At 42.5% G+C, this 26,659-nt stretch overlaps 1 protein-coding gene across 2 annotated transcripts in view; it reads left to right on the top strand.

The window, feature by feature from the left end:
• The first annotated feature begins 10,989 nt into the window (after positions 1-10,989).
• The window catches only part of WWP1 (WW domain containing E3 ubiquitin protein ligase 1), a 49,531-nt gene continuing 33,861 nt past the window's right edge, over positions 10,990-26,659 (top strand). For both annotated transcript variants that reach the window (XM_053395730.1, XM_053395729.1), the window contains exons 1-2: positions 10,990-11,261; positions 25,850-25,940. In XM_053395730.1, coding sequence (XP_053251705.1) covers positions 25,871-25,940 — 70 coding nt within the window. In that variant the 5' untranslated portion in view covers positions 10,990-11,261; positions 25,850-25,870. The remainder of the gene's footprint in view (positions 11,262-25,849; positions 25,941-26,659) is intronic.

The raw sequence follows: 26,659 nt of genomic DNA, 5'->3' as shown, positions 1-26,659 counted from the left end.
GCTGTGGGTTAAACCACAGAGCCTAGGACTTGCCGATCAGAAGGTGGGCAGTTCGAATCCCCGTGACGGGGTGAGCTCCCGTTGCTCGGTCCCGGCTCCTGCCAACCTAGCAGCTCAAAAGCATGTCAAAATGCAAGTAGATAAATAGGTACCGCTCCAGCGGGAAGGTTAACGGTGTTTCCGTGCGCTGCTCTGGTTTGCCAGAAGTGGCTTAGTCATGCTGGCCACATGACCCGGAAGCTGTACGCTGGCTCCCTCAGCCAATGAAGCGCCGCAACCCCAGAGTCGGCCACGACTGGACCTAATGGTCAGAGGTCCCTTTATCCTTATAGTCCAGATGCACTACAGGAAGAATTGACTTAATGCAATATTGTGATACTGCATGGGCAGAAATTGACACCCCCCCCTGCAAAAAAGAAAGAATTGTACACAGTTTTGTATACACAGCTGCACACAGTACACTTTGTACACAGCATTGTTGAAGCAGCTGACCTCTTTCCCTTTTGGCACTGAAAGCCAAATCAATCAGTCCAGCCAGGTGCAGTCAGGGAGGAAAAAACCTGCTCATCATCAATAGATGCTGGCAACTGTTTTCAAGTTCCCCAAGCCTTGGGGGCAAAGTTTTGTTTTGGTATCATGAAATTAGATCTCTAAGTGATACCCACATTTAGCACATTCTTCAGGTGAGGCTGTCACTTCATCTCCATTTCAGAAAAGCAGGTCTGCTTTTTACCAACTACCAGCTATTTTTAGGCAAAGGAACCCACTTAAAATGTGCATGAATTTAAATGAATTTAGATGGGTAAATGAAAAAGTGGTGTTTGCTTATTAAATTTGTTCCCAGTTAGGCAGCTTAAATGACTTGGCATATCAGTGGATGTGAAATTTTTGAAATAAGGTGCACCATGCAGAAAAGAGTAAAAGCACAGCATAAAGTAGGCTAAAAAGAAAATAATTTGCATGTAACTGAAATCTGGTGGGTCATGAAGGTGCACTAGGCAAGTGAACCCCCGGGTTGAGTCATGAAGAGTACTGATTCTAGTATACTTAATAGTGAATTGTATGTCAAATCCCAATTAAATAGCATATTTCCAAAAATACTAGGCATGATCCTGACAAAAGAACAAAAGTATGTGCTTAGCTCTCCCATATTAAAATCAAGATGGCTTAAAAGGTACTTCTATGTTTTATGGATGTTTAAATTTTAATGTATTAATGGGATTGTTTTATTGTGTTTATTTTGGAGGTTTATCATTTGTGATGAAACTTTTTAGTGTTTTGTAAGCTGCTTATAAGCATAATTTTGCATTAATTAATTACAATAATTTGACATATATAAAATTTATTGTTGTTGCTATGGTTGTGCTGTTGTTGGTTATTGCTTACCTTTATCTTGATCATGCCCCAAATGCTTTATTAGCAGAGCGCCATCAGCTGAAACTCTCTCTGTCCCCCTTTCTCTCCATTTCCTCCTCCTCCTCCTCCTCCTCACCCCTAAAGTTTGTAGTAATATTCCAAAGACAAATACTGAAACATGTTTGGGAAAACTCTAAAACTGTATTTGGTGAAAAGGATTCATAGTTGTGAGCACATGCCTGGTTGAATGAAAGTGAGTTCAAGACACTGAGCCATTTTGTAACTTTTTGACCTTCCAGGTTTCTACCTTCCAAGCACGTATCTGTAGATAAGACTATAATGTTTCCTATATGAAAATTCTGGGGGTTGCAAAAAGCAGGAAATGACTAGTCATTTTAGTATTCCACACTTCAGCATTTTCCTTCTCCTGTTTTTTGTTGATCTGCAGGCTCGGCACACTTCCTCTTTGGGTGTACTGTACTTTTTCGGTGTAATAAAACAAATGTAATCATCAGTGAAGACACCCTTCTTCGAAAAACATAACATGAAACCTAGCTTGTGGCAGTCCTCTTGTTCCCTAATTGTCTCCCATTTCAAATAACTACTGAAGTGAGTGGATTTTGCCAAAAATCAAAAGGAAAAAAAGATGCTGATGAAAGGCATTGCTCTTGCGAGACATAATTTGAATCAATGTATTTTTGATGCCATAGAAGAGGTAAAACCAGATCTTGACAATCTGTACAGTTACTGACAGCACAAGCCTACGCATGTCTACTTAGAAATGATCCCCACTGAGGTCAACAAGACCTATTCCCAGGTAAGTGTATACAGGACTGCAGTCGACAAAGCAAAAACTTAAGCATCCTAACATTTTATCAACTACATTTATGTAAGCTTTATTCTTTCAAATAAAGCAGATGTCAAGGAACACTTGGGGATGTTAAAGCACATATCAGAATTTCACTTAGGTCCTGCCTGCAGGCTTCCCACAGGCATGTGGTAGGTCACTATGAGAAAAGGATGCTGGAATAGATGGGCCTTTGATCCAAGGAGCCTCTTTTTATGTCCTTAACATAAATTTCAATGGGGTTTTGGATTTTCTTCAGTACGAGAGATTTATACCACTGTCACAATATTCCAGATATCTTTGAGTCTGTGTTTTCATTTCTTCTCCTTCTGCTGGCAGCACTTATCATTAGAAAGCTGAGAGGGAGAGGGTACTAGACTCTGCTTGAGCAACCTGTGACTTCTTTACCTGGAAGAAAATCCTAAGACCATGACATCCTACTTTCCAGAAGCAGTAAGGAAAAGCCTCTCTCAGTGCGCCTTTAAAGGCTACTGTGACATCAGCAGGCAACAAATCTCCTTTAGTTTATTCTGCTCTCTGTTTTGTATGCTTGAAAATTAGAAGTTCTCAGAGGCATGCTGCGCCATGCAGCAGATTTGAAAACATTTGATTAGCACAGCTACTGCTTTGGACAAATTTGGTACAAGCTATATGTTGTGGATGCAAGTTTACACTTCTCCCCTCCTGTGCATATTAAGAAAAGTCCTTTCTACCCCAATTCAATTTTAAATGTACATCCTACCACTTAATTGGCATCTTGCTAGCACTTAAAAAGACTACAGAGAAACAAGTACTGAATGAAAACAAGGATTTTTGAGCAGGAACTCCTGGGCTACATCCACACTAAACATTTAAAGCACCTGGCTTCTCCCAAGGAATCCTAGGAACTGTAGTTTGTTAAGGGTGCTGGAAATTATTGCTCTGTGAGGGTTCCCAGGATTCTTTGGGGGAGGGAAGCCGTGAGCTTTAAATGTATGGTGCAGATGTGACTGTGTTGGTTCCTTTATTCCTTCTCCATATAGGTATTTCATCATAACAGCAGCAAAAGAGAGGGCACACAGAAGGGACATTTTATCATCTGGACCAAAGCAAAATTTGACCTGGGGCATCAGATTAATGTGTGGTTAGAAATTGCCAGCAGCAATTTGGCTGCTGCTAGTTGAAACTGTAGGTTAGAGAGCATAAAGTTCCTGACCCAAGCCTCCCAATCTTCATACAAACAGACATACAGTGACACAGATTCAAGCAGAGACAAGGAGTCCTGCTGCAGAAGAGCTTATTAGAGAACTGACACTCTTAGAACGAGCAACTGAAAGGTGCAGTTATAATGACAGCCTCAACAAATTGAGATGTACAGTTTCAAACTGTCCCTATTTATACACTTACAGAGAGCTGCTGCTCTATACAGCAGAACTCAGGGATGTCTTCTGAAGGATAGATAATGATATCTCCACCCTTCCAAGGGGACCATGTTAGAAAACTAGAACTGCATGTGCAAACCATGATAATCTCAAGGGGGGGTTTGTGTGTGTGGCCATGTGAGCCAGCATCTGCTGGAAAGTTTCATCTTTTAAAGCCAGCACACACAGTTGTGCTCCCCAACCTACCCATTGGCCAGCACATTTACTGAATCGTCTCTGGCCAGGGGTGGGGAACCTCTGTGATGCTGGTAGTGGAGTTCATTGGGGCTGGCCCTCTAAGGGTCACATGCCAACTAGCCCTAGAAGCACCATTGATTCTGTGACACTGCCTGCCACAAGTAATTTAATCTATGGGTGATGACCCATAGATGAGACCCATAGATGACCCACTAGCTGAGACCTAGTAAAAGAATCCCAATAAGAGGGGTGGAGAAAAGAAAGGAGAAACACAGAGCAGGAGTAGAGACAAGATTCATCTACTACATATCAGAGTCGTCACAATACTATAGAACAGATGTTATGAAGTCAGTAGCTTCCTATATGGAAACACTCATGGATAGAAATGTCTTGTAATAATAATAGCTTGATCAGGCCAACGTATGTCTTGAAGTTGGATAATGGCAAGTTAAAATCTGCAGCAGAGATGAAATTTTACAGAAAGTGAAAACTGAAAAGACAATGTTGAAAAGTAGCCGCAGAGGCCTACCAAAGTTTGGGGAACAATTATTTTGGGATCAAAACATGTCTATGGCACTGCTTCAAACATTTTCTTTTGCTATTAATTTACTATGTATATTTGACATGTTTGTATTAAAATTAAAACTATGAAACTTCTTAAGCATTCTATATGACAGCTAGATCACTCAAGTCTGTGAATGATACTGCTGATCATAATGTTCTATAAAAGAACATTACCACTGTAGCTACATTTGTCTATGATTTATTGCTTATTGTAGGCAGGGGTAATATGGCTGAATGCCCAGGGAGGCACTTGGCCATAAATCTAACCTTTTAAAAATCTTAAGACTGGGCTGAAAACTGAACATCCTCAGTAACATGATAGACCATTGAGAAATCAGTGCTCAGCTCATGGTGTAGCCAAAATTGAGCACTTTTGCATTTCACTGATTTCCACTGGGATAGTTATGCATAACTGTTTTCCATTGAAATCAATGGACCTAAAAGTACTTAACTTTGTCATGTTGTACGTGCATAATACTTCAGTTGCACAAGACATTTTGCAATCTTCTGAACGGCACTTTCTCCATAATAGGTATTTCTAACATACAGTAAAGAGGAACTGATTTTGAGTTTTACTAGGCTCTGATCAGATGTAGGGAGTAGAGCATGCTGACCGGACTTCCACCGTTTCTCTAAAGAGCTGCCAATTGCATTCATTTTGTTTCAACCACAAGTCGGACTAGACTTTAAAAACCACCATTGATCTATTTAGTATGGATTCTCCTTTCCCAGTTCCCAGTTTGTAATGTTAGAGCAAGGATGAATCTTTGTTTGATGCAATAAAAAATTGTAAATCATAGAATTGTAGAGTTGGAAGGGACTCTGTGGACCATCTAGTCCAATGTGACGAAAGTTACATATTCCAAATAATCAAGCAGCAGCTCTACGACCACGAAAGACAGCACTTGTTACCTCATACTCCGAGATCCTGTTCTCTGGAGGCCTTAGGTATTGCAAAACCCTACGGAACCTGTGCCAAATATCTAAAGGATCTACTACTCCCTTCCCATTGAAGAGCCTTTATGCTCACAAGATTAAATGCCTTCCCCTCTGCAGTGACCAAAGGTAGATTCTCTCATACCCCATATCAAGCCTGTCTGTGTGCCTGCAACCAAGTAGTACCTGATTCAATGGACCACATTCTCTTAGACTGCTCTCTACACAGTAGACCTTGCCAACTGGTGCTGAGCAAAATGTTGGACCTCCGGCTTGTAACACCAAGAAGTCAAATGAGGTTTCTCCTGGCAGATTGGGGAAAAAATATCACTGTTTTAGTAGCTTCCTTTTTAGCCACAATTTTGCCCGAAAGGGTTTCCAACGAACCATCCTTTTGGGGGACAGGGCAAAGCAGAATATCTAAGTGCACACGATCACAGTGTGACCTGATGATCCTCGACAGCTTCACCCTTGTCCTTTTAATTATCCCAGTGACCTGAAATGTTTTATACTGTGATGCCAATTTGATTTGATTTTTATTTTAGTCCAACCCCCTGCAATGCAGCTGTTCCATATGGGGATCAAACCTGCAACCTCAGCATTATCAGCACGATGCTCTAATGAACTGAGCTATCCAGGCTTTTTGTGATGCTGCCAGTTGCCCCATGCTGGCATTTGTGCCATTAGAGTACATTATCAAATCAGAATTACTTGAGGGCTTGCAAATGTTGGGATACTAGATAATAGGCTCGGAGGACTGACATTTACTAGATAATAGGCTCGGAGGACTGACAGGAGCATATTCAGAGGCACATAGTCTCCTTTTTGTAAGGGGTAGCTTGCTGAAAGCATATTGCACCAGTGTTCCATTATTTGCCCTGACTCTGAATTAATCCCAGGTTCAAGTCTTCTATGTACATCTGAGAGACAGTGAATAGCTCAAAGTCACTTGGTATGCTTCATGGCTAAATAGTTGAATACTGTACTCTTACCAAAAGCCCACAATGCCATAACACACAATTGTGCCAGGATCGGAGTTATATGATCTTCCGGTTATGTACCCTCTGAACAGCATTATTAATCATTATTGTTTGCATTGATGCCTCACCTTATGGGCAAAGCAGTTCACAAGGCAAAATTCTGTATACAAAACAACATCGTGCTGGAGCTGTGTGGAAAGGGAGAGGCTAAATATTTGATTCAGGATAACTGAGCTCTCATTCTGTTCTGCTGTTCTGTTGTAGGATAAGCAAACAATGGCCAATTCAGGGTAGAGCGATGAGATAATTTTACTATGGCCAATAGAATCAAAAACATCCCTAAGAGGCATTTATTAAGGCATTTATTTTCTAGAAAATACTTTAGGACAAAACAGGATCTTATCTCTATGTAAATCTGATACCGGGCAGAGAAAGACTGACAAGGTAAAGAGAACTGACAACAGTAATTCTGTAGCAGGAGAGGACTGGAAATACCAGGGCTGATCTACCTCTCTGTCATGTGAGAATCTTAAGTTTTTTATCCACTGATCTTTCTTCTTGTTCACCTTACAAAACTAGTTGAAGGTAACTATGCTGTTTTATGGGGGCAGGACTGGGGATCCAAAGGCAACACTAGCATAGCATGAGGACTAATTGGAAAACACCATAAAGAAGCAGGGGGACTGTACAGAGGACTGGCCTCTACGAAGGACTGCTTGGTCTAAGCCTGGTTTAAAAATTAAGAACCAAGGGCAAGCAGGGGCTTTGAAGTTGCCACTTAGCAGTCAGCAACAGGACAGCAGACTGAGCAGTTCCGGGCATCACTGGGTCAGTTTTTCCCATGATGGTGAGATGCATTTAAATTATAGAGATTCTTTCAAATTTTATATCTCTACATTGGCACAGGCACATTTTGTGCCAATTTGCTTCCTCTTTTTTGGTGTTGTGTAGGTGCCTATGATCTAATGTAGTGAGAAAGCTGTTGAGCTCACCAGAATTCTCTTCTCCAGGCTGGGTCTTCTGCCAAAAGAAAAAAAAAAGAAGTGGTGGTGGTTGGTTGTGGCAGAAACAGAAAGAATATTTGTGGGCATGTTGGAAAAGGCAAATCTGCAAATTGCAACAGTGTCAAGCCATAGCTATGGGAAGACATGTTGATCTAAGTTGCTTACAAAGCAGGTAAGTATTTATTGCTGTTTCCTAAACAAGAGACAGTAAACAGAAACTAGATCAGCATGGAAGAGCTGACTTGCTAAATGAAACCACAGCTCTTTGCATGTTAATTAAGGTAAACTTGGGAATATGGCACTAATTTACTCTTATTTAGTCCTACCCCAGCATAGTAGGGCTGTATGTGCAGCTGATACAGATGTGCATCAGAATGGTCATCTAGTTCTATTGAACTAGACTGATGTGCCTGAGTATGCTCATCCCATAGGAGCATAATCACACATGCATCAAAATATTATTAGATATAGACCAGGACGACAATGTGCAAGGAAAACAGAACATTAATTTGAATACTGTTTAGCCTTTGGGACAGTGTATATGATCAATTAAAAACCATAAATGCATGCCGCTTATTGTGCTGCTATTGTGCTTGTTTTCTTTCTCCTTTTTAAAAATACCTGCTTGCTTTAATTATTTGCATTTTATCTTGTTGCTGTTTTAAAATTTGTTTGTATGCTGTTTGAAGATTAATTGGTCAAAAGGCTGAGTATGTGTATGACATGACAAGGTGCTTTCCCATCATTTCTCTTTTCTCATTAATTGGAAAAATGTAGTCTAAACAGATGCATTTGTTAACATGCCTGACATAGTTTTGGTTGGTTTGCTTTAAGCATGGATCAAGTGAGCCACGATTCTAAGAAAGGGAAAGGACCTTCATCTGCCTTATCAGATGACATGAACTGCAGTTATGCCATAATAAATGTGTTATATCTTTTAAGTGCCACAAGTCTCTTTGTTGTTTTTGCTGCAACAAAATAGCAGGCTGCCCCTCTGGAAATCTAGTTCAAGAAATATTTTAATCAGAGGCACCTTTTTAATTGATTCATCTAATTGATATAGCTTGCAGCCCTACTGGGGTGTAAACAGTGGGGTCAAAAGATCATGAAATGAAAAGAGTAAAAGATAAAGGTAAAGGACCCCTGACAGTTAAGTCCAGTCGCGAAAGACTGTAGTAGTGGCTTATCTGAAACTTGTAGGGTATTACTACTGCTACTAACTTCTATTCTTTTCTTTTGGGTATATGCATACATGCACATATGCCCCTGGCAGCTGAAGAGGCCACCATGCCTGTGATGAAGTGAAATCTAGTCCACAAAAATTATACTGCAAGACAATTGTTACCTTGTCTTACTTATTTGCTATATTTATATCCCGCCTTACTTACAAGGCAATGGCATATGCCATTCTCCCCTTCTCCATTTTATCTGCACAACTGTCCTGGAGTTAGGCTGCCTGGCCCAAGCTCACCCATCCCTGGCCCAAATTCACCCCTGTGGGCTTCATGGCTGAGTGAGAATTTGAATTGGGCTCTTGGTTGTTTATACCTCAAATAGTTGCTTAATAACTACCTATTGCAAAAGCATTTCATGTTAATCCTTGTAAATGCTTAATCTGTTAAAAGAAAAGCGGTGCGGCAAAACCTTCCAAGCTTTTGAAGAGAGTACAGAATGTTATTCTCTCACACACTAAAGGATAGCTTGTCTTTAAAAAGTTCAAAATAGCCTTCCCTAAAAGTGATGTATTGAATGGACACTATTCTACTTTCAATATCTTGCTCTTTTCAGTATTCGAATCCACTTGGATGAAAAACCTTTGCGGAGATATTAAATATGTTTTGATTTATGGCTTGGCATATAACCTTTCTAGAACCTTGAGGTCAATTTAAAAAGTAAGAGTCCTGCATGAAGCATATTACATTTCCTTCCAGCATAATGAAAAGGTATATCCTGCTGAGATGATGGGTCCAATAGTATATGGAGTTTTAATTTGATCCTGCTAACTTGAAGTATTGCAAGCTAGGATATGCAATTGCTGCATGTCACACTGTCACTGGAATATGATTCTTGTGTGTGCCTTATGTAATTTCTTTTAACTTAAAAAAGTTGGGCTAAGGTTAACATATAAATTTCTGCCCTCTGAAAAATGTTAGTGAGGACAGGAAGTTTTTCCATGCAATTTTCTTATGCTTCATATATATATATTTGTTGAAAACTACTTTTCAGAGAACTTAATATGCTATATTTTTCCTGTGTGTTGTTCAGAGTTCTGGAAATGCACACAGGCCCTACAATCCAAATGCTTGTTATACAAAAAATCACTTATCCAAACACAATGAATTAGTACCCCAACCTTGCTATACACACTGCAGATTCATATATCCAAACAGCCAGAGATGCATGTAGTAATGTAAACAAATAAGTGCTGGTGGTGCCATACTGGAGAGCTGTTGGAGTCTAGGGTTGCCGTATGTCCAAAATTTTCTGGACATAGCCAGGAAATGTATCTGGATTTTAACCTTTTAAAATATGACAATCCTCTATGAGTCATACACCATGCTGGTTAAGCCAGACTGCTGCTCTCAGGTGTGATGGAAGTCACTGTCCCTTTGCCAGTGCTGAAGTAAGATCCAGCTACCCTTCCAGCCAACTCCTGCCTCGGGCAGCAAATTGTCTTGGGGCAAGCCTTGTGCATGCCCCCAAGTGGGATGATGCCTTAGTATGTTTAACATTGCAGACTTTAGTTGCTTTACAGGGTGATGCTATGCATGTTTTCTTCAGAAGTGGGTCCCACTGTGTTTATTGGGGCTCACTCCCAGGTAAGTGAACATAGGCATGAACAAGGCCGGCCCACCCATGAGGGAAGGTGTGGCAACTGCCTCAGGTGGCAGGACCCACAATCCTGCTGTATATATTTACAACCCCCTTGGTTCCTGATGCAGATCTTCACTTCTACCCCTTTTTCCTTAGTAGGGAGGAGGTGGCACCATTTTGTGGCTTGCCTCAGGTGCTGAAATGTCTTGGGCTGGCCTTGGGGTTGAAACCTTCGACCTTCCATCAGTTTTGCCTCATCGGCTGACAAGCCACAAACCTGCTCAGGTTACTCCATTCATGGCACAGAGAGGCTTGTTGAACAGGCTCACCTCTTCCTATCGAGCCCTAAAAGCTTATATATATGCACAAAACTGCCTAAATATAATAATATTTTGTTTTTATTTTTTTAAATAAAAACTCAGTCGTGTCCTCTTGAGCAACTCTAAAAACGCCCCCACTCGGCCAGCTTTTCCAGTTAATTCGGTATAATACTCCCCCTGCCACCCGTCTCGTTTTCTCTCCCACTTGGTTCAGCCCGGGCCAAACGGCGCGCCTCTTTGAAGACATTCTTCCTCAGTTCCCACCCCCTTACTTTTCTCAGCCAGTGGTTCAGCCCGGGACCTCCGCTCGCCGGCGGAAAGCGGTACTACTGTAAATCAAACTGCTGCTCTTTGCTCCGACAAGTTCCATCTCCTCAGCTCCTTTTGCGTAGTAGGGCTTGAAGCGCCATGTGTGCGCGTGCGCAGGGCGGCCCCGCCCCGCCCCCCTTCTCCTTTCGCCGCTTCAGTCGCGTTTGGGTTGCCTCGCGCCGGATCCTCCTCCTCTTCCTCCCTCCCTCCCTCCCTCCTTCCCTCTCCACCTCGACGGTTGGGGCGCGCGCCGCCAGTGGCAGGCGGGAGACGGGGCGCGCGCGCGCCATCTCTGCCTCTCTCTGTGTGTCTCTTTTTTTCTGTGAGCCAGGAGGAGGGGAGCCTCCAATGCCGCTGCTGTGAGATGGCATCATTTTGTTGCGCTGTGGCGGCAGCGGCGTTAGTGGCAGCGGCGTCTGGGAGCGGTGCCGAGGGCTGAGGCGGCGGCGGCGGCTGGCGTGGAGGGGGAAGGACAACCCTCCGCCACAGCGAGGCGGCGGCGGCACCACAACGCAGCTGGGCTCAGAGCCACGGTAAGGCAGGCACCGAAAAGCAGCCAGCTTGACTGGACTGACTGACAAATAAACAGGCTGCGCAGCCAACGCCAACTCTTCTCGGTCGGTTCCTGGCGGTGGTGGCCTGACGGAGACTCCTGAGGGAGAGAAGCGTCGTGGGGGCCCTGCATTTCTCGCCCCCTTTGGGGGAGGGGGGTGCCTCGCTTTAGTAGGTGGGAGGAAAGGGTGCGAAACTGCGAGTCCCCCCCCGCACCCACTCACCCACCCCTTCTCTCTCTTTACGGGCCCTCCTGCTGGTTCGGGGGGTGGAGGGCGAAGGGTGCCCCGTGTCTTCTTGCTTTGCCTGCCTCCCCCTTCCAACCCCTTTGCCACTCTTGCCCTGGTGTCACCTTGTTTATTCATTTCGTGGATCTTTAACTGGCGGCAGGGGCGGGGTAAGGCAGGCCGTGGGAGATGGGCCAGCTTGAGCCTTGAACCCTGTTAGCAGCGCTGAGTGGATTGGCAGAGCCGTCAGCGCCCTGGGAAGCAGTCCCGCCAGGGCGGCCCCCTGCCTCTCGATCCAAAGGGGGAGGAGAATATTAGTTACATTTTGATTGCTGTTTACCTTCGTTCTTGGAAAGGGGGTAGAGGAAGAAGGAAGAGGCACTCTCACTTTGGGATGACCTACTGTGACTCTGCAGCCTGTCATTCTCTCTCTCCCCCGCCCCCCAGCTTCGTCCTACCATCCTCCCTCTTTTTGCCCAAAATACTGCACAACATTGCTTTTCTCTATTGCTGCAAAGGGAATGGAAGGCCTGCGACGGTTGATCATACCTTCCTACCAGAATACCGCGTATTCCACCACGTATCTGAAATAATATTGTTTGCAGCTGGATTCTGTTGTATGCTTGGTTGAAAGTTAAGTCGCACTGAATCTGATGTGACTTGCTTCCAAGTAAGTGGGCATATGATGTAGCCTTAACGAATGCTAATAATAAAAAAGATAGTGTTATGCAATAGGACGGTAATGGGACTCTTCAGAAACTCGATCAGAACAAGGAAGGTCCTGCATAATAGAGGCTTACAATACTTCAGTGTTGAGGTGATGTGATAGTGTCTGCTCTAAGTCTTATGCAGCTGAACTCTCCCAAAATGTTAACAACTCTACAAGTTATTACAATTAGTGCTCAAGTACTGTGTGTTTGTAAATCTACATGGCTGAATGTGCACTGTTGAGTATTTTATTATTAAGTTTCTAGTATGAATCAAATATATCATATTCTGTTTTTCTGTTACGAACTCAAGGGTTTCCAGGGTATTCATGAGACGCCAGCTATACTCAGACATGTTTTTAGTGCAGTTGCTACACTATGTGCCTTAGACCATGGCTTGAGACCGAAATACTGTACATGTTCAGATGTTGCTTTTTTGACATGCAGGTGTTCTACAGCAGTAGTTTTCATCAGATTCAGTACCCATCTTTAACCCCAACCTGCAATATGGAATCATTTTATTTGGACTTTCTAGGACATATTTAGACATCACACTAAACAAAGGTTTTCCTCAACACAAGAGCCACAGTGAACCTCAGGCTTGAGTGCTCCCCTATTTTCACCCACATGGCCAGGAGAATTTTGGAAGCTTTTATTTTAATTTCTTTTAACTATAACTTTACACTTTGTCTAAATGGTAGATCATAGTTTAACACCAACAGTGCTAAACAGTCAGTTTAAATAAGAATAATTATTTCCAGTTCAGGCAAAATAAGAAGTCATGTTTATAGGAAACAGGAAATAAGTTTCCATAGTCTTTCTATTCCATCTGTGTAGGAGGAGAAAATGGAAGAAGGGGAGTGGGAGCCCAAGGTTTGCTTCTTTTTGTGCATGTCTTTCTAAACCATGATTTAACACAGGATGAGAAACCTTTCTATTTCCTGCAACATTCCTTTGGAAATGCTAGAGACAAAAGCGTTCCAGATTGAGTGATCCAAAATAAAGACTGCCCTGCTTCAATTTTCACTAATGTTAAATTTTGCAGGCCTGTTCTGCCCAGATGTAAGCCTCATTGGATTTGATTGGTTGATCTCAAGTATATAGAGGTTTTTAAAACATACAACAAACTAATACAGCACTGATCTGAATGCTTATTTCTCTCCAACTTTAGTATGCCCCCCACCCATGCATAAGTTTGGCAGAAGCTTACTATTTTTTCCTTAAGCAGCTGGGGGGAAAACTTAATCTCTCCAAACCATATAATCAGAAAGAAGAGGTGAGGGAGAACATCAATCATTTTTTTCTCAAGTAAAATACTCCCCTTCCACTTGCTCAGGAGCTGCATGGAAAGATCAGGAAAATGCTTCTTTAAACACCCAGGAAAATTAAGGAGTAAATAAAAAGGAAGCAACTCTGTTGGGATGGAAGAATAGAGTATTTGGGTCAGGGATTACATGTCTGGGTTCAGGACAGAAAATGCATGTGTGAATGACTTGTGCTAGAGAATGGGCATGGGGGGAGCACAATCTCCTTGGTTCTGGACCTCTCAGTGGTTTTTTATATCATTGACCATGGCTGTCTGTCTCAGATGTCACTTGAGGACACTGTTCCTGCATGGGGGTTACAGTTCAGAAGATGGTGCTGGAGGACTTATGTTCTACCTATTGTCCTTTGGCATTCTTCACCGTCCTTTTTTATTTCCCATACTTTTTAACATACATGAAACTACTAGTGAGGTCATGCAGCTCCATCTCTCTTTTCCACATTCTTATCCTAAGGAAACCCTGAACAGATACCTGGGGGCAGTGTTTGGGTAGATGAGGTTAAACAACAAGACAAAAGTGCTGTGAGTTGGGGAAAACTGCACATCCAGTTGGCATTGTATTCCCCCTAAGGGGCCAAGTGAACATTTTGGGAGTGCTCCTGGACTTGGTGCTATCTGTGGAGGCACATGTAACATTGGTGGCCCATGTGTTTTAACTAGTTTGAGCTGTTTTGTCTTATCCAGAGGAGGCAGATCTTGCCTCAGTGTCATTTGTGTTGGTTACATTCAGGTTGGATTACTTGAATGCACTCTGCATGGAGCTTCTCTTAAAGATGATACAGTAGTTTCAATTACTGCACCACGTATGTGGTAGCAAGAACACTTCTAGGAGTCAAGCGTTCTTATCTTATTACAGCGCTAGTTACACTACCTGCCTGTTCACTTCTGGGCCCAATTTAAGGTGATGGTGTTTAAAATAGTAAAGACTTTGGGTCTAGACTGTCAGAAGGACTGCCTACATTAATAAGTACCTGCTAGAAACCTGAGATTGACATCCGAGGCCCTTCTCTGTGGTCCACTGATAAAAATGGTCAGGTTGTTGAGTACAAACCCATATTTCTGAAATGCCGTCTCTGAGGGAATTCATATGGCTCCATTTCTGCTGATCTTCAGGGAAACCCAGGGTTGTTTTTTGTTTTTGTTGTAATTTGGTCAGCTTTTGGATGATTTTAGGATTTTATCTATTGCTGTTATTTTCGTGTTAATTGGTTTTACTGCTACTTTAAATTTTAGATTTTTAATGTATAGCATTGATTTGTTGGGAAAGTATACACACTAAAAGATAAAGTAGAAACATGCTGTAGCTGTCACAATGCCTTCTTCCACATAATGGAGTTCCTTTACATTTGGTCTCTTCATATCTGCTTTTTCTGTTAAAGCTAAGCCCTAAAAATAAATGGTGGTGGCATGATTACTTTTGGATTACAACACTTATGGGTTACAACACAAGGAACTGAAGACCAATGTTCTGCAATAGGAAACTGGATCTGAATCCTTATGTCTTCTAACCCTGCTCCCCAGGCCTAATTCAATGGGTGGATGGGGCTGTCCTCTGCCAATCACCTGACTTCACAATGACATTGGGTGACATGACACTTTGAAAAGGCAGGTATGCTTCAGATGCCAGGTGTGCAGATGATTGATGGGGCTTTAAAACTCATTTTGGCCCATCTACCTTTTTATCAGCTCACACCTGACATATAGGACATCATGTGACTGGCAGGTAAGCATGGCTTAGCCAAAATGGCTCAGAGGTTTCTCTAGCCATGTTCTACAATGTGTGTAACTTATGTAATATTCCTTTTAGGCATGGTCTAGCCAAAGCTAAGCACCTAAGATTGCAGTATTATGCATACTTTGGAGTATTAAGCATAATTTGATTTACTTCCATAGCATGCATAGGAGCAGATTGTAAGTCACATTGATTTAAATAAAATAGATTTAAGTATGCTCAGACCAGTGGGATTTGTAGCCCCTTTCTTCACTTGAGTATCAGCATAAACTTGGTGCTTAAGATGATCCTCTAAATAAAGTGGTTAAAGTGTTAATCTTTGAGTTTCTTTTTAAAAAAATGAAAAACAGCTGAGTGTGTACACAGGTTGGGGACAGTTAGAACAGGGCTAGGCAACCTCAGGCTCAGGCCAAACATTGCCTTCCAGACTTTTTGCAGGCCACAACCCCTCTCCCCACATCACACCTTTCACTGGTATTGCTTTACCATATTGCTTTATATTTGAGTGTTTCTGCCTTGCTGAAATGTGTCCTTTGCCTCTGATAATGACTCTTCCTTGCCTGGATAGAGAATAGAGAGGGGTATGTAAATGTGCATGGAAATAATCCTATCATACAAAGGTGAAATGTTCACTGCTCTTCTCACTTTTGCATGTGGCCCCCAGACGGTTGCCCAGAAGGGAGTGAGGCCCTCTGCCTGGAAAAGGTACCATCCATCCCTGAGTTAGTGGTTAAGTTGAGTTCTCATGTTATTGCTGTTTAGGTGTAATGGGGCAGTGGAAACTGTGAGTAAGATAATGTGGTGTGTCCTGTGAGTTCATCATATAGCATGGTGGATAAAAATCAATGTTTGATATACTTGGGTTTTAAAAGTCATTTATTAAGAATTTATGTTAAAATAAATTGGTTAAAATGAAACCTTGCAAGTTAAACTCCACTATTCTTAACTAGTAGCCGCTGGTGGAGTGGGACAGTTTAGCTTACCTGGCTTTTCAGTGTGGAGGTTGCTTCTGAGAACCAACAGGAGGGATGAGGCAGTGGGCAACGTGAAGGTGAGGCAAATTAACTCTGCTGCTGCACCCACATCATACCCACCTTCCTGCTCCTTACTTTGTGTTAGGAGGTCAGGTAAGCAATGCCACTCCATTCCACCGCTTCTGCTCCTTAAATTTGAATTGGTTAGCTGCCTGATTCACATGTAATAATGGCTCTGTGGATGAGCCTCCAAAAGATCGCGTGAAGTATAGGGCTCACATGCTCCACCTTCCTTCTCCTGTGGTACGGCTAGGAGGAAGACTTCTGCTCTGTTCAGTTGTGCTTTCAATGGCTTAGTGTTGCATATAAAACAGGGTTCATGGCTTAAAACACACAAGGATAGTTAAACAAGTCAATTTCATAACTCATAATTAGCTTGAATTTAACTCATGAATTTATTTGGTTATGTTTGGTTATTCAAAAATTCTGGAGAGTAATCTTGGTTTTAAAAAAATCACAGGATAACAGATCATTGTGATCCAAAGAAAATATTACTAGCCTATCTAAAGTAATATGTTGAGAAAGATGATTTAGATATACTGCTGACTGTGTTAGTAGCAAACGCCTTGGAATGGCTCAAAAAACAATTGTGATATTGCTTGGATGTAGTTCTGTACACACGTAGAGGGAAGGACCATTGAATTAAATTGGTGTTACTTTGTGTAAACATGCATAGGATTTAGCTGAGGAGGGTCCTATTTGGAACTGATCCTCCATCCTGGGATGAAGCTGAGAAAGCTGATGAAAATTTAAGTGGACAAGACATAGCACCAGTGCGACATGGTTATCTCTGGCTGAATATAAAGAATATAAAAGGACAGGGAATGACATACTGGAGGTGGTGTCACTCTGGACATCAAAGAGGACATTAAGACTAGCAAGCTAGAAATCCCTGAAGGGGCAGGTCCTTCCACAGGACTCTTGTGGTTGGTGATACTGGGCCACTTAGTAATTTAGTACAAAACATATTATCACTCCCCTGATCAAAATGCTTCAGGATATCTTGAGATGAAGAATAAAATCAAGGAAGCATCCTAAGGATTCAGATGTTGTAGTGATGAGTGACATCAATTACCCATACATAGACTGGCTCTATATGTGTTCCAGTCATGACCAAGAGGTAAATTTTTTATATAGAGGCAGCCCACTGTTTGTGCAAATTCTAAATGTTCATGACTGCATATTGCACCGAATCCAGAAATATCATAAAGACATTACTGAAACATCACTGAAATGGTGGGGTGTTTGCAGGCTTTTTCAGTGGGTTTCAGTTATACGTGATTTCACTGTTGCTCATGGTGCCTTGGAATGTAACCCCACATAAACAAGGGGCTGCCTGTACACTAAATCACTGTGCCCTAGAACAGTTGGTCATGCAATTGATCAGAGTGGTGGTGATCCTGGAATTAACCTTGAGTGGTGCCCAGGATCTAGTGTGAGATGTAAGTGTTGTTGAACCAATTGAGAGTGGTGACCATAGTGCTGTTTAATTGAATATACATGTACATGGCCAATTGCCAAGAAAAATCTAACACAGTCACATTTTACTTCAAAACAGGAAACTTCCCCAAAATGAAGGGATTGATAAAAAGGAAATTGAAAGCCAAATATACTAAAATGCTTGGGAGTTGTTAAAAAACACAACATTAGAAGTTCAACTGCAGTGTATACTGTAGCTCAGGAAACATACAAGAGGATAGTAGCGTGGTTAACGAGCAGAGTCAAAAGCCATATTAGAGGCCAGAAGGCTTCCTTCAAAAATTTAAAGTCTTGTCCAAATGAAGAGAACAAAATGGAACACAATCTTTGGCAAAACAAATGCAATCAAGACAGTAAGGGATGCTAAAAAAGAATTTGAGCAGCACATTGCTAAAAACCTGAAGACCAACAACAAGAAGCTGTATACAGTAAATACTTTAGTAACTGAAGTATAGGGGAACTGTTGGGCCCTTGGATGAATAGGGAGTCAAAGGTGTACTAAAGAAGGATAAGGAGATTCTCGAGAAGCTGAATTACTTCTTTGCATCTGTCAGTGGAAGATAAAGGATAGATCCTAGTGCAGGGGTCTTCAAACTAAGGTCTGCAGGCCAGATCCAGTCCACCAGCCTCCTAAACCCGGCCAGCCCGAGATGCATGAGTACTGGCAAGGAGAATGTCCAAAATATTACTGAAGGCACAGCCATGTTGATACTAAGCTTAGGCAGCGGTTTAGTGCCCTTGTGCATGCGGAAAGCGAGGAAAAGCTGTGAGGCAAAACAAGCACAGCGGGCAAAAGTGGAGCTGAGCCTTTGCGGTGGGAGAAGGCGGATAATATGGTGGCCTGGTTGGTCCTTTCGGCGCGTGCGCACTGCGGTGTTTGTGTATTCTAGCTGCGTGGTGTCGGCAGCATCAGCAGCTCTGAGGGAGGAGGGGAAGATGGCATCGTCCTCGCTGGAGCAGAAACTGTCCTGCTTGGAGGCCAAGCTGAAGCAGAAGAACAGGGAAGCCCAGATGTGCATCAACCTCAACTTGGAGATCTGTCTGACCTGGACTTGGCCTAGTAAGGGAGGCTTTGAGGGGAGAAACGGTGGTGGTGGTGGCGGCAGCAGAGGAGGCTCCCTGGAAGGCCCCCCCCCCCCGCTTGGGTGACGGACACGGGCCTGCCTGGCACGAGATGCACCTGTCAGGTTCCCCAGCCCGGAGGGAGGATCGTGCGTGCTTGGAGAGACGGAAGCGAAGGCAGGGCTCCAGCTCCGCCCTGCCAGGCTGCTCCTGCTTTTCCTGGAGGCCACCACCACCGCGTCTTCCCCTCCGAAGCACCTAAAGTTTCTTCTCCCCAGTAGAGCCGTGGGGACTTCGCTATGGTGGGGAGCCTTACTGCACGTGGCAAAGTGCCCTTGCCGTCCTCTGCCGGGCCATGTGGCCAGCGGTGCCCTCTCTTCTCCAGAGCCCACACGCCTTTGTCCAGCATGGTGGTCTGCCCACGTCTCCAGTCCTCGGCCACCGCCACCTAGGGCTGGCCACTCCTCTGGCTGCTTCTAGCTGCAGCTGCCGCTGCTGCCTTGTTGTAGCTGTGGGAGACTGCCTTTGGGTCACTTTCTGCGGGGTGGGGGAAATAAAGGTAAAGGTACCCCTGACCATCAGGTCCAGTCGTGACAGACTCTGGGGTTGCGCGCTCATCTTGCTCTATAGGCCGGGAGCCGGCGCATGTCCGCAGACAGCTTCCGGGTCACATGGCCAGCGTGATTAAGCCGCTTCTGGCGAACCAGACCAGCACACGGAAACGACATTTACCTTCCCGATGGAGAGCAGTCCCTATTTATCTACTTGCACTTTGAGGTGCTTTCGAACTGCTAGGTTGACAGGAGCTGGGACCGAACAACGGGAGCTCACCCCGTCGCGGGGATTCAAACTGCTGACCTTTCCGATCGGCAAGTCCTAGGCTCCGTGGTTTAACCCACAGCGCCACCCGTGTCCCATGGTGGGGGAAATAGAAGCCTGCTTTGTCATCAGTTCTGGAGAGCTCGGGGTTTAATTTTATTATATTTCACGGCTCTTTACCAACTTTTCCAGGGGAGCTGTCGCTTTTCTCTCTCTTCTCTCCGAGGTTTTGCTAAGAGCTTTCAGCCAGCAACTGGTGTCCTTGGACATCCCCGGGGCTTTACTCGCCGCCTCCTCTCTCCCCGACCTCAAACTTGCATGTCAGCCTCCTGGAGTTCAGGAGGCGCGTGTGTCACCACAGAAAGAATTGGGGAATGGGGATTTGTGTACAGGAGAAAGATTTGTCCCCTGTTCCCTCTCATTCTTTCTCAAGTTGTTGCTTGTGTGAGGCTGGGGGCGTGTGGCGACGGCCATGGGGGGAGAGCTGGGGGGAACTCTCCAGTGAACAAATTGGCAAAAAGCTGTAGCCTTTTATTACAACCCCAACACACACACTTTAATTGTAGTTGATTTGCAGGGAATCTGGGTTCCTGAGTTTTCCAAACACACTTTTCAAAAGAGTCCTGGATTCCAGACATCTCATTCTGTCTTTAAACAACTTCAGTTTCAGCGCAGTTGAAAAGTTTATGTTGTTTAAAATCATTCTTCATTTTAAACATTCTATTGTTTTTCCTGCTTTTTGTGCACTGCAAATAAAATCTGTGCAGTGTGCGTAGGAATTCGTTCATATTTTTTTCAAACTATAGTCCGGCCCCCAACAGTGTCTGAGGGACAGTGAACCGGCTCCCTGTTTAAAAAGTTTGAGGACCTCTGTCCTAGTGCCTGAACTAACTCTTACAGGGAGGGAATATGACGAACTGAGGCTGATAGTGGTGACGAGAGATGACATTCTAGACAAAATAAAAAGTCGCATAAATCATTTTAAGATGCATTTAAATGTAAATCATTTAAAGCAAGCAGGAATCTTTTACCCAACATGGAGCTCGAACCCACAACCCTGAGATTAAGAGGCTCATGCTCTACTGACCGAGCTATCCCAGGGGTTCATCTGACAACCAAGAACATAAGAACTTGCTGGCTCATCTATTACAGCAACCTGTTCTCTTTCAGAAACATTACTGCTTCCAACTGTGGAGTCAGAGTATCGCCATCATGGCTGGTAACCACTGATAGTCCTCTCCTCCACGAACTTGTCTTTTAAAACCATCACTGCCTCCTGTGGGAGTGAGTTCCATAGTTTAACTGTGCTCTATGTGAATAAGTAATTCCCTTTATGTGTTCTGTATCTTCCAACATTGAGCTTCATTGGATGTTCACAAATTCTAGTGAGAATTCACACATTATGAGCGAGGGAGAAAAAACTAATTTCTTTTCAATTTCTCCATGCCATGTATAGCTTAATGAACTTCTATCATGTCACCTCTTACTCACCTTTTCCAAAAACAAAAAGTCCCAAATGTTGCAACCTTTCTTCATAGGGGAGTTGTTCCACTCCCTTGATCATTTTGTTTGGTACTTTCCCCATCTCTACAATATTCTTTTTAGGTGTGGAAGCCAAAACTGTATACAGTATTACAGATGCAGTTGCACCATAGATTTGTATAACTGCCTTATGATATCAGCAGTTTTATTTTCAATTCCTTTCCTAATGATCCCTAGCATGGAAATTGACCTTTTCACTGCTTCTGCACACTGCGTCTACCTTTTCATCAAACTGTCTACTGTGACCATAAGGTCTTGGTTCTGATCCGCCATGACCTGTCAGACCCCATGAGTATGTATGTGAAATTATGATTTTTTGCTCCAACATGCATGTGTTACATAAAGCGTTAAACTTGCAATTCAGTCAGTTTGGAGATGTATTTTTGGAGCTCTTCGCAATCTCTTCTTTGCTTTAACAACCCTGAACAATTTAGAATCATTAGAAAACTTGTCCACCTTACTACTCAGTCCTAACTCTACATCATCATCATCATCATTACTTTTGATACCTTTTTCATGATCAAACTGAACATCTTCCCCTTTTGCATTTATGAGTGCCAACTGTTTATCTTTCCTTGATTCACTGTGTTGCTCTATTATTTAGGTACCCATACATTTTAGATAATCTTTAAATCATTAACTTACCATACTATTTACCTTAGTTTCTGTGTTTTGTAATTACATTTAGTTCTGTATTTATTTAAAGCATTCCTCGCCCACTCTTCATTGCCCAAAGCCTTTCTCTATAATTCTAGTAACTAGACATAAGTGCCCCAAACATTGCTATTTGTCTGCTTTTAATTTCATTTAGGGACAGATGCATGTGGTTATAGAAAGATGGTAAATCCTCACTATTTTTAATTGGGATAGATTGTCAAGCATAGATTTAGCATAGTCTTTTTATAGAATATGGCCCAGCAACTGGAGAAGGTCAAGGGTAGAGAGCAGGCTAGTGAACAGTCTTGGGAAGCCACCAGGTGAATTTTGGAAAATATTGGGAGGGTGAAGTTGAAATAGGTCTGTTAAGCAACTGTGGTTAATTGCTCAGATATTCTAGTTAAAAACAAACAAACCCTAAGGCTAATTTGGATGGAGGGGTGGGGTGATTTGTGAAGTGGTTGGTTATAATTATATAAACCAACTGCAATTGCAAGTGGTTGGGATGGGGTAACTGCAGTTTCTTGTCCGGCCTGGCCCCACAGGTTTTGTTTTGTTTTAAAATATCTTTGGTGGTAGACAGTGCATAACTTTATAGGGCTCTCTAAAACTCATCATTCTTGATACTCAGTTATTAGAAAGATTTGCTCTCATGGTTATCACCAAAAAATAGATGTTTGGGAAAGCTAGTTTCACACAAATCCTGTTTGTGTCTGTGGTGATATATTTATAAATGATCTGCATGAAATTTTCTTTCGGAAATGGGGAAGACTTTGTGCAGAATGTATACATGTTACAATGTACCGATGTAGATATTTATACTTGGCCATATTTTGGAGCATCTCTTCTGATAAGCATCTGAACTGGTCATTTGTTTAATCATACCAGTTATATCACTGCCGTGTTTATACAGCATTGTTCTGTGGCATTTAGCACATACTTGTACTAATTTTTTTTTGGGGGGGGTACAGTTGTTCCTTATTCTTCTCATATCCTGTTATGTGTGTTTTCTGCAGTCCTCGACATACCAAATTTACCTGAATCGAACATAGTATCTGGAATCAAAAGTACTATGTGTAGAACCTAAGGGGCACTACAGGCCTGCTGAAAACTGTTCCTGAAAGTTTTATGTAGTGTGGGGTTGTGCAAGTGTTTGGCTCTTGTGTCTGTTTTCAATATTAGACTGTCAGATGCTCCTGGAAAATTCGGAAGCATGGCATGGGGGATATAGGAGGAACTCTTGAAAATGTGGTGAGATTTACTGTAAAAAAAAGGGTATATATTTGTATTAATAATTTGTGACATGGATATATGTGGGCAGGTGAGTTGATACACTTTTTGACAATTTGTAAATTTTTGGACAGATTTGAAAGACTGACTAAATTTAAAGTAAAATGTTTCTTTTTATTTAAAAAGAGTCTAGTACAGCGGTGCCTCGCAAGACGAAATTAATCCGTTCCGCGAGTCTCTTCGTCTTGCGGTTTTTTCATCTTGCGAAGCACGGCTATTAGCGGCTTAGCGGCTATTAACGGCTTAGTGGCTTAGCGGCTATTAACGGCTTAGCGGCTATTAATGGCTTAGCGGCTTTAAGAAAAAGGAAACAGGGTTCCGGGTTAGCGCCATCGGCAATGGCGGAATTCCTCTGACTCAGAGGAACCTGCTCCCTGAAAATCGGGTCTTGCCGCCACGGCGAAGGTGGAGACCCCTTAAAAATCCCAGGCGGAGGAAGCCTGGGAACGTGGGATTCGGCTGACACCAGGAGCGCCTCCCCTACTCGCAGGGAAACCCCTTTTTTGGGGATCCGAAGCAACGTGGGGTGAGCAGCGCGGTGTCTTGAATCGACCGCTATTCTTACGGAGTGAAGCCGCACAGCCGTTGCCGGAGAGCGCTGACTTTTTCCTGTGGACAATTGGACTCTAAACAAGTACCCATGAGTAGAATGGAAAATTGGATTAAGAAACACTTTAATTTGGCATTGAAGCGGGAAGGTCTAAACAGGAAGTCCGCCTTCCGCTTTTTGTATATAGAGTGAAGCAAAAATTGTGCAAGCCAAAGTCTGGAGAGTTGTATATAAAGATCTAAATTTCCCTCATTTTTAACCATCAAAACCCCTCTTGGAAGCAGGGGAAAAGAGGGGGAATTTTGATTGTTTAAGCCTGCGGAGAGAGGGTAAAGAAAGATAAATTTCCACCGTCTCAAACCTGGGAACGGGGTGTCAGGACAGAAACCTTTGGGGAAGCCCATCAACTGTGAATGGAATGTTTTTTTGACAGATAGTTAAAGAAGAGAAACAAATTGATTCCAAAGTTATCTTTTGCACTTAGAAGAAACAAAATTTGAAAAATGAAAGTAACTTTTTTTTGCTGGACTTGCCTTCAAAAGATGGATACAAATGGAAATTGTTCCCTCTAGAGGGAGCTTGTTAAATTGTTGCTGGAGTCGGTCTGGGGATTTCACAGCTGTGGAGATTAGGATCGTGAGACCAGACTCTGACCTTGAACAAAAATGGATATAGAAGAAGTTTTGGTGCTTGCTTTTTGCAAGACAAACGCTTTGCTGGAGCAGATGCATGAGAAGATGAATCTGATGACTGTTGCAATTCAAAATTTTGGACAAACAGTGAATACTTATATAGAAACCACTCAGGACCCAACCCAGGAACCTGTTTTGACAGGGCAAGTGCAAATGCAGAAGACAATGGAGGAGGTTGCTGTTGAACCTCAAGCAACACAAATGGATAGAACCGAGGCCCTGCAGGAGCACAAGCCGCTGTTTTTGAAGATTGAACCTGGAGTGGGCCGGGGGGGGGGTCTGGAGTTGTGGGGGTCCTTAATTTTGGAGGGACTTTGAAACATGCATTTAAATATTTTCTGGACTACCCGGTTGACTGTGGGGAATGGGACTGTGGGGAATGGGCTGATCTGATGAGGGGAGAGGGAGATATTTTTGGGTTGGAGTTTCCCCGAGACCTACTCCTCAATGAGAAAGGAAAGAAATTAAGAAAGAGACTAACAAAAGACAAGGCAAAGGACTGGTATAAACAAGAAGAAGAACTGCAGAAGGGACATGGAAAAGACTTAAGAGCCTCGGACATAAGGCTACCAGGTTGATGGACTAGATGGAAAAGACAGTAAGGTCTGACATAACCCGAGACCAGGAAGAAGGGACGTTGGATGAAGATTGGAAGAAAGTTTTAAACATTTATTTTGGGAATTAGAGTAACATCTATTTTGGGAATTAGGAAAAATGGTGGAATGAAATTATTTGGCTTTAGTAGAAATGATATTAGGAGATATGTATAAATTAGTATTAAGTTCTAGGATTTAAGGTATTTTATCGTAAGATAAGGTTAAAATAAATTAAGGTAAATTGAATGACAGAATATTCTGAAAGATGAAAAGGATTTGCTGAGTTAATTGATAGGCTAGACTGTTAAGATAAATTATCCAATAAAAATTGAGAAAGATGGAAAGAATTTGCTGAAACAAATAATTAAATTAGAATACAAAAAGGGAGGTGTGAGGAGGTCGATGAAACAAGTAAATGAAAGACAAAGAGATGGAATATTGGATGTGTGTTTTATTTTTTCTCTTTTTATTGTTATTGCTGTATTTTTCTTTCTATTTTTACTTTTTTTCTTTTTTCTATCTATTTTTTTAATATATTGTAATGTATATGTTGTTAACTTTTTTGCTGTTTGTTGTTTGTTTCTCTTTTTTTGTAATCTCTAAACTCTTAATAAATATTTAAAAAAAGAAAAGAAAAAGGAAACAAACTCGCAAGAACTCGCAAGACGTTTCGTCTTGCGAAGCAAGCCCATAGGGAAATTCGTCTTGCGGAACGACTCAAAAAGTGGAAAACTCTTTCGTCTTGCGAGGCATTCGTCTTGCGAGGTACCACTGTATATATTAAAGTGGTCAATGCCATTGAAACTGGTGGCTGGTGCATGTAGTCAAAGATTTCTTTCTCTCTTTCTTTTTTAATAGGCTGAAGTTGTAGCCTCTGACATGGCTGCAGCCTCTCCAAGATCTGGAAGCAGTAATAACTATCATGGAAGACTGCAAATGCAAGTAACTAGTAAGTAAAAATTTGCAAATCATAAACCTGATCCTTTAAATGCCGTCGTGTTAGCACAGACTTGTAATTTGCCATTATTCACCTTTGGTGAGCAGAAATTGCTTCAAGGTGACCAGTCAGTGCTGATCCAGTCCTTCTAGTTTTCTCTCTTTAAATGGAAGGTATAATTTGTGTATGCACAGTGAAGTGTATTGCCATAGTTTTTCATTGTGACTCTGTTCCTCTCCCACTGAGAGGGGTGGGTCAAGAAAATAGTATAGCTCCCTTTAGTGGTTCTGTTGTGTATACATACAGATTTTCAGTTTTGTAATCCTAAACAAGGATGTTGGTATTTTCCATTAATGGTCTTCTGGGTTCTAATAACAGACTTCCTTGTTACACTTATGGATATTAGTACAGTGGTAATTAACAGTACAGTGGAGTGCTCCCGTTCAGATTTCTTGCCATTCCATTTCTCTATCCTTTCTAGTTTTCTGTCTCATCCAAACCCCCAAATGATCAACCAGCATTACACCTCCACTGAGCCTGCTCAGTCCTGTTTTTGTGGGCCACTCCCTATATTTTTTGCACTTCTGCAAGCCTTCAGGTTCTTCCAAGTCTGCTGATGCCTCCCTCTTGTTTGTGGATGGTGTCATTTTGACTACGTAGGAAGTGGCACACATTGAATAGGGTTAACCATTAGTATACATTTGATTGTTTAGCCACTGATTACAACGAAC

This window comes from Podarcis raffonei, chromosome 7, assembly GCF_027172205.1.
Source record: "Podarcis raffonei isolate rPodRaf1 chromosome 7, rPodRaf1.pri, whole genome shotgun sequence".
In the NCBI taxonomy this organism is placed as follows: Eukaryota; Metazoa; Chordata; class Lepidosauria; order Squamata; family Lacertidae; genus Podarcis; species Podarcis raffonei.
This window is presented reverse-complemented; position numbering and strand designations above follow the sequence as displayed.